The sequence below is a fragment of the Hippocampus comes genome, unplaced genomic scaffold (genome assembly GCF_001891065.2).
Source record: "Hippocampus comes isolate QL1 unplaced genomic scaffold, H_comes_QL1_v1.1 scaffold63, whole genome shotgun sequence".
Lineage (NCBI taxonomy): Eukaryota > Metazoa > Chordata > Actinopteri > Syngnathiformes > Syngnathidae > Hippocampus > Hippocampus comes.
This window is the reverse complement of record NW_017805987.1, coordinates 629,768-638,608: the sequence shown is the minus strand read 5'-3', so window position 1 is coordinate 638,608 and position 8,841 is coordinate 629,768. Positions and strand designations below refer to the sequence as shown.

Sequence of the window (8,841 nt, the reverse complement as noted above, 5' to 3'; positions counted from 1 at the left end):
TCACACTCATTTGGGGGTGGGGTGGGGGGTTGGAGGGTGCGTCATGGATCATATTCCGCTCAAAATCATCAGAGAACAGAAAGTGATGAAGTCCCGCTCGGATGGGAAGCAGTCCAGTTGCAATTGATTCACTGCCCTGAGAATGCAGTGACCCGGATGAATGAGGGCATTTCCAAAACGCGGTTACAGGAACCTCGATACTTTCTAAATCCTCGTTTCCATCAGATGTGTTTTGGAGACCTCAACCCCAAAGTTCCAAAACGTACATTTTCATATCGAAGGCGACGCCCCCCCCCCTCCCCCACCGCTAACGATTTGCCCCCCGGCAGCAGGTTTGCGGGGGCTGCCTTTGCGGTCGAAATTGAGTCAAGTGTTTCTTCGAGACGGAAAGCGGTCTCATCTGGAGGCCATCTGCGTGCCGCCTCGCTGCACTCCACCACCGACATGAGGCACAAATGGCAAAGACTTTACTCTTCGTCGGCCAGATGCTTCATCACCACCGCTGCTCATTAATAACCTCCACAACCAATTGATCATGTTCCTAATTTGAGGCCCACTTCCGGAGTGCTGGAGTTTTAGCAACCGACTGGCATCGAGACCTCGGGTTCTTTACAACGGCCGAGCTTGTTTCGGTATGGGGGGGACATGGCAACAAATGGATGATGGGAACTCTGGGCTAAGGAAGCATCCCCAATGGCGTTTTAAAAGCCAGGTGACTGGCAGCGAGCCCCCCAAAAGCGCGACAAGGCAGATGGCCAGTTCTCCACCGCTGAAACGAAAGCTGTTCGGGGAGTTAGACCTGTTCGCTTTCCTCCATGCGCTGATCATCTTGTAGCCAGAAATCCATAAGTCAATAGCGTCTTGTCAAGGGGGGATGTGACGCATGTTCAATCTCTGCCAGCTGTTGAGGTAGCAAATAAACTTTCATCGAAGGGGAGGGGAAAAATAAAGTCTTCTCATCCGCTGGTTAGTTTTGCTTGCGCCGCTCATCTCGTTTGTTTCCACATGCGCAAGAGCTGGTTCAGCAAGAAAGCCCTGAAAACGATACCGTTGCGCCGCACCGCAAGGCGACGTAAACCGAGAGCGGCATTTTCGCATCGAAGGAAACGACCTGGATAGTTGCAACTCAATTGTAATATTTCGGGAGAGTGTTTACACCGCTTCTCAGTGGCCCAAAATAACTCAAACCCGTTCAAACTTTACACTCCATATGCAGTAATCCTGTCATGTGTATTGCTCATCACCTGAAGGCTTTAAGGGAAAAAAAAAAAGTTGTTGCAACTCCTCTGGAAGTTGGCAGCGAGTGACTCCCATACCGCCTCTGCACGCAGCTTTATGCAAGAATATATAAACGTGTAGAAAAAAAATGCGAACGGGAGAGCTAATAATCTGAAAATTTTGCTCGTTCTCGTTTAATTAGTTTCATGGTTGTCATTCTGCAGCAGAGGCATTTTGTTCGTGGATCAGTCAAAGCATCAAAGCATTGAGTGCGATTTATACTCTGGAGCGACTTATGTGCGAAATGATTCACATATTATGATGTCATTTCACATGTTATTTTCCACATTAAGCCACAAGAGGGCGCACTAGGCCTCTGTTGATAAGTCGACATATATTGACCGAAGCGACGTAGAAGAGGAAGCGTATCGGAATAACTCTTAATATGTGACGTGAACATACCAGGCACATTCCCAGTTCGTTTTTGATTCGTCATGTAACGTTAGCATATCGTACGCTTATCCAGCCTGTTGCTCGCTATGTTATTTTTATTTGAAATTGCCACTCAAAGTGACATGTCGTTTCTTGGTGTTGGATTTTATCAACTAAATTTCCCCCCAAAATGCGACTTATATATATACCCCAATGCGACTTATATATGTTGGTTTTTTTTTCGTCTTTAGGATGCATTTTATGGCTGGTGCGACTTATAATACGGAAAATACGGTAATCGTCCAGTTTAGCAATCCACAAGACATTATGGGCTCACTTGTAGCTCTAATTGCAAATCTTTGACTCATTCATTCGAACTGACCAGCCCAGACTGATTTTCAGCTCTGTTTTAAGATGGGCACGGTGAAAAGATTGACCCGACCTTTTGATTTGATACAGTTTGAGCGCAGTGCAACAGCTGCAACTTCCCTCCCAGGCATACAGCATCAACTCCGGCGTAATCTTATAGCAGTCGCAGCACTTCCCTTGGCCGCTAATGGTCCCGACACAGAATCCGAAACGAAGCCGTGGGATCCAATCCAGGAGGTCCTTGGCGTGCTTGAAGAGGAGAACACATGATTCACGTTGGAAATGGTCAAAAGGCGGAGAGCCGCGGAACATTCCCATGTGCTGTCAGCTTTTATCGTCACCCTTTCTTGTCCTTTTGTCGGTTTTAATCCACCATCCGTCTTGCTCACAGCCAGGTCACCCCGATGTTTGCTCCCCCCCCGCCCCCCCACATCCGCATTGGTCTCTCTCGCCGTCATCACTCACCGCTTCAACAAAAAGACGCTTGTCGTCCGCAAACGTGCGCCGTGTATTCTGCGGGTCAAAGGTCACCACCCGTAGCCCGGGTTCACTTTTCACACTCCCTCCCGAAAATGCAGTCGCCGAGGGGGTGGATTGACACACGTCGGGCCCATCATTCAGCGATCACACAGGCGCTCTATTTTTCCTCATCTTAGTCATCTTCAAAGAGGATGCCGCATGCGCAAGTCAATACCGCCGGGCATTCTGGGAAATAAATGGTTTCATGTCGGCCAAATGCTTAAAAAAGTCTTTTTTATCTTCATCTTCTCCCAAAAGTTTTATTTCAAACCAAGACGAAGGCCAATCACCGACACAAAAGCCAAGATGAGATTTTACCGGTTGTAATTTCAAACTCAAACCTTGTTTTTCGTATCTCGGCTCTCTTACTGGCTCAATTCGGGTTGCACTAGATTCCCTCATCGTGACCGTGAGTTGATTTGTTTTGTTGCACGGGAGCAATAAAACACACTTCACTCACTCCAAAAACCCCGGAGTGTCAACAGATGCAGATAATTCATGGGGATATACCTCATAAAATAGCAACAGGTGTTATTCTCCTTGAACGCAGGACATAAACGGCGACTTATACGTGTTCCCACTGAACCCTTGAGAGGTGGACTCAATTATCACGAGGGAGCAGCTCAAATGGTGGCTGGCTTTTGTCTTGTGAAATTTGTAATTAGGTAGCGCAGTCCGTTTGTTTGAAAATTGCCGTGGGTCTGCGAGATTTACGAAAGAGCTCTCTCGAGGCTTTTGTGTATTTTTCATTGTGTCGAAAATGGTCATCTTAATCAAACTGAACAATAATCTACTGCCCCTCGATGAAAATGCCAATTTTTTTTGTTTTTGTCTTGGTTGTTTTCCGATTCACATTTTTTTTTTTTTTAACAAATGCCCTTCATATTTGTTCGTTTGAATAATTTGGCTGCGGCGAGGAGCCGATATATGTGTGTGTGTTTTTATATTTTCTTCTTACCTCTGCCAAAATTAATTCTGGGCCAAAAAGAACAATCTAAAAATGACACCCCTGTCAAACTCATTTTTGCCGTCGGCCACATTTTGGTGACCGTTTTCCTTGGAGGGCCGTTATGACTGAAACCAAATCTTTTAAAGTTCCTGTCATGAGGGGTTTGGTTACAAGAAAATGTTTGCAATGTGTCTCTTATTTATTACATGTGAGAATTTTAGATTTTGGGAGAGATTTTAGCAAGCATCATGGAAATTGATTTGCCTTCGCGGGCCACCTAAAATGATGTGGCGGGCCAGATCTGGCCCCCGGGGCCGTGAGTTTGACACCCGTGGTCTAAATTGAGGCTTGTTGTATCAAGCGGCGCACCTCGATCCTGATCCATTTCAGAAGTCTTCAACTTCGACCGAGTGCCGCTCTCGTTCGGTATTCGGAGATCGGAACGTCTCGACAGGGTGACGGTCTGCATTGCTTCTCCTGTGCCATTCCCGATGTCCATCGTGCAGGCGTGTTATGGGTGTGACACACAATATCAAACAATATCATTGTGGCGACAAACCGTTTCAGACCGCATCAGTCCCGAGATTTAAAGAAAAGATGAATCGGCGGCTTGACGGCCTTACACATGCGGACACAAAAGCGGGCCTGTGAGCCAGATGCTTTCCAAAGCCACACGGGGCAGCCTCCCAAGTTTTACGATAGCGGCAAACAAGCCAACGTATATAATCAAGACGTCCATTTGCCACGCGCGAATCATTGATCGTACATCATGTGTCCCTTAAAAGCTGGCGCAACGTGAGCGTTTCTGTAACGCGAGCAGGAATGCCACTTGTTAACAAGTCACATGACCTCACCGCCTGATATATTTGCACAGGGTGACACCAAATTCCTCTGGCAAAAGACGTCCGCATGCGCGCGCCGAATAAAGACCGTTCAGCGTTTTTCCAGTGGACGCGTGACATTATGCTGAAATCAAACCCGTCATTTATGAAGCGATGCCCCCGCGTTGTAAAACGCTTATGCTCGGTTTTCCGAACGGAGCTCGTTTTCTGGCAATTGATGCGTCGGCTCATTTTACTTGACAATTTCATCTCAGGCGGGACGCTTTCCAGCCACTTCGTACCCAATGTGACATTTACGAGTGAGTGTGTTAATCGGAAGAACCGGAGCATAAACTGAAGTCTAATCATTTTTTTTGGGGGGGGTTGACACTCACACCTAGGGTCAATTTGGCCATGCATGTTTTTGGAATGTGGGAGGAAACCGGAGTACCCAGAGAAAACCCACACAGGCCCGGGGAGGACATGCAAACTCCACACAGGGAGGCCGGAGCTGGAATTGAACCCGATACCCCTGCACTGTGAGGTCGATGCACTAATTCTTGTTGGCATTTCTTCTTGAGAGCCTCATCAGATGTCCTTTTTGCAACTTGCTGATAAAGGCCGTTTTGGTTCCAGCGTGTGCTGGAGAAACGAAACGATTATCAGTTGCTTGCCACAAAGCCGAACGTGACCACCAAACTAGCAGTTAGACTTCGCCAGATCCCTGTGGAAAAATTCTTGCTCCAGCTGTCATGGACACCTTCAGCCTTATTCAGCTTTTTTTTTTCTTTTTTTTTTTTCCCATCATTTTAGTGTGCAGGGTGACTTTAAAACAAATCCTCGGGATTTCTCTTTCGCGAGTCACTGGTTTTCCCAGGGGAAGGGTGTTTCATCATTGTGCCACTTTGCGTTTATGAGTTTCACCCCTTTCATGTGTTTGGGAAATATTAACCCCCCCCCTTTAACAGAATAATCATCACTAAATACATGTTTTCAATGCCGGCTTCTGAGCGAATGTGGCGGGGTAATGACCGACGAGCGCACACTGGGCACACATGTTTGGGTGTGCGTGCAACATGTGCGGAAAGAAGAGGGAAGCCCACATGTGAGGGTGTTTTCAAGTCCTGTGTTATGTCGCGCAGATGGACGAATTCTTTGTGTGACTTGCGGTCGTGCGACAAAATCAGCAAAGCGCTTGGCGTGTTATCACCCTAAACCCCAAATATTTTTCAATACTATACAGCAGGGATTCCCCCCCTCCCAAATACCATTTTTGAATTAAAAAAAAAAAAAAAATTGAAACGCCAAAAATCTTATTATGAAAGTTGCGCATGTGTGACATCACTGAAAGGCTGGAACTGTGACCTTTGAACTCGCCATAAAGGAGGCGTCGCTGGCAGTTGAGCGGCATGCTAATGAAGGAATGTGGCAAAAGTTCCCCTTGCCTTGGATGCCAAAAGACGGAAGGCACATTGCTTGTGTGTTGTCTATTTGCGGCAGTGGGGGGGCGGGGGGGGGGGGGTTCAGATGCTGCCTCCTCATTTATGCACACAAAGTTGTTGGCTGTCAGTGTAATATGACTTCACGGCGCTACGCCGCGGGCAGAGTAGGTGGCGACAACACTGCGGTCAGTATGTCACGCAGTCGGCCCAGTGGCTCGTGTGGGCATGGGCCTTGTAACCACACAATGATGTGCTTTATGGGTAATAACGCCGATCATCCCCCACCCCCCAACCCCCACGAGACATTTCAGCCCCATTGAATGTTAAGTCTTGTAAGTTGCTCCATCTGATTGCCTTGCCCCTCATTTGTTTTTGTCTCCCAGATTGAGAATGTGGACGCTTGCCTGAGTTTTCTGGATGCCAGAGGAGTGAATGTGCAAGGGCTCTCCGCGGAAGGTAAGGTTCCGGACCTCCGAAGATGTTAACCACGCTCATTCATAAAATAGTCTTTTCAGATTTCTAACCAGTGTGAACGTTTCTTTCAATCGTGCTGTTGCTTCCAACTTTCTTTGTCATTCGTCGCCACTGTGCTGGTCTTCTTGACACTCTTGACACTTCCCAGGTGTCTTAAAAAGTCTGACATTCTTCTGTCTTAAGTGTAAGCGAGACTCATATAATTTCTTTTACAATAATATTTAACTATATTTACCTTTTTTTTTTTTTTTTTTGATGACTTGTGCTGTGTCTTTGGGCCAATCTATTTCTTCCTTGACAATCGCACCATGTTTTTGCGGTTCAACATCCATCATATAGGACAGTATATTATATGTGGAGCAGTTTTGGTAGTTGTGCAGTGCTCACATGACGGTTTCAATCGCATTGGGAAGCACCCGAGACCGTATGCCCGAGACCTTGGCAACACGCCGTCTATATTTAGCAACTCACAAAAGCCGCTTCGTGTTTGTACACATGCTCTATAGAGCTATCGCTCCTTCCTAAACCATTTTGTATCTTATACAATGGAGTAGTGTTGCCTTCTTCATCTCTCTCTGTCGTTGTCGATCACGCCCTCGACCTCGCCGGCAGCAGCCGAAATGCTTGCGAGAGCTTGACACACTGACCGACGCGTTGAAATTCAGTTCAACCCGCCACGAGCAGTCACGTACTAAAAACAGCTATGTGACTCACCGCAGGGGCCTGGAATTTCAACGTCTATTAATAAATGGGCGATCGGGTTACCTAATAGGGATGGCTTCTGTCATTTCCTAGTTCTTCTGCTGTCTAATATTATTTTACCTGACGGGGTAACATATCACATGAAAAATATACATATAAAAATAACGTGACATATTGTATGTTGTATGAAGAGTTTCCTGAGAGACGCCCCCCCCCCCCCCCGCCCCTATAACCTGCCCACCCTGAAAAGCACCCTCTTAAATGGGCACGTATAGTTTTAATAGACACCTTTTATGCCAAAAAATCTTTTGGATTCACAAATGTGGAGCATTGTGTATCTCATAAAGTAGCAAGAACAAAAAATAAAATAGGAGACCCTTGGCCTGGCATGTATTGTGCATTGATTGAAGCCGACAAGTTGATGAAGTAGGTAAAAGGTCGAACTTATGGCGCCCAGGCGCTATTTGTCTCCGACATTGTACTTGAATCTTACCCCCACCCCTTCTTTTCCACGTCTTTTGTAACCCACGGAACAACCTCGCCAAATCACAAGAACGAACGACTGAATGGAAGCACGTCAAACCACTTTAAAAAAAAAAAAAACTCCCAACCAAAGGCACATTTTCATTGAACGCGGGCCAAACAGAAACACTTTATTTTCTCCACCGCACCAGAGTCGCGACAGCTCAACGGCCCCCACCTCGCGCCTAATGAAAACACCGTGTGTTGCTGACGATCTCTTGTCGATTGCCTCGTGACAGAAAGTTAGCCTGCCCAATCTCAAAACTTTCCCTAAACCCGCCGAAAACTCAGTCAAGCGGTCTCGCCTCAGGTATGTGATTACGTTGGCGGATGGATAAAACACACTACAGTGGTACCCTTACTTACGAAATTAATTGGTTCTGGAAGAAATTTCTTAACTCGAAAAGTTTGTAAGTCAAGACGCATTTGCCATGTAAATGCCCCAATTCGTTCCAAGCCCCTCCAAAATTCAGACATAAATGTTTCCTAAAGCATTAAAATGTCCTTGGAAATGTCCAAGGCAAACATCGGCATAGTGAGCGATAGCCCGACTGGCGAACGCTTTTTCCAGGTGATTCACATTTATGTAAAACCATCGGAACGCCTCCTGGGCGAATGACGAGGACGCTGCATCCACACCTAACTATCGATCTACACAAATTCGGTTGAAGTCCCTCTTGGCCAATGGGATGCCGGATGATGCTTGGTAGTAGCCAATGGCAGAGCAGCTACAAGTATGTTGCGTTCAGGAAACTCGGAGCGGCGAGTAGCGGGCCAGGCTGTATTTTTACCTTTCGTATCTTGAAATTTCTTTCTTAACAAGAGGCAATAGTTTCCTGTTGAGACGTTTCGTAACTTGAAAATTTCGTATCAAGAGACGTACGTAAGTAGAGGTACCACTATTCATGAAATACAACACAATAAGTGACTATGTCATTGACAGGGTTACATCAGGGGTTGTATCTGTAAGTAAGAGTCCCGTAAAAATACACAATCGAGTCAATACTCAGTGGCATGACAAGAAGAAACACAGTTGAGCCGGTCATTTATATTACGACCAAAGTTCAACAAAAGCTGCGTCATTTCGTCTGCAAAAAGTAATGGAGGGTCTCCGCCAAGCCAAGAGTAAATTGACGCCCGTGGGTGTTAGGAATTGGAAGCCCGCCCCCTCAAGGATCAGCGATTAATCTTCACTACCTCCCAAAAAAAAAAAAAAAACATTAGATGACTCTAAGATCATGAAAATAACTGGATCAGCCTCTGCTCTGCTTGCGCTGGGTCTCGCCGAAGGTTTGCTAGGCGAGCTCCATTTCACAAATGGCTGCGTTAGTCACAGTGATGAAGTCTTCCTTTGCCGGGGCTCATCCCAATTCTTTTCCAGCCCGCTGTGGCA

The 8,841-nt window shown here is 46.5% G+C and overlaps 1 protein-coding gene across 11 annotated transcripts in view; it reads left to right on the top strand.

The window, feature by feature from the left end:
- Positions 1 to 8,841, top strand: part of nav3 (neuron navigator 3) — a 231,640-nt gene that overhangs the window by 168,449 nt on the left and 54,350 nt on the right. For all 11 annotated transcript variants that reach the window (XR_002170733.1, XM_019891775.1, XM_019891776.1 and 8 more), the window contains one exon: positions 6,134 to 6,206. Coding sequence is in view for 10 of the 11 variants with exons in the window: in XM_019891775.1 (XP_019747334.1) it covers positions 6,134 to 6,206 (73 nt within the window). In the remaining variant the exon portion in view is untranslated. The remainder of the gene's footprint in view (positions 1 to 6,133; positions 6,207 to 8,841) is intronic.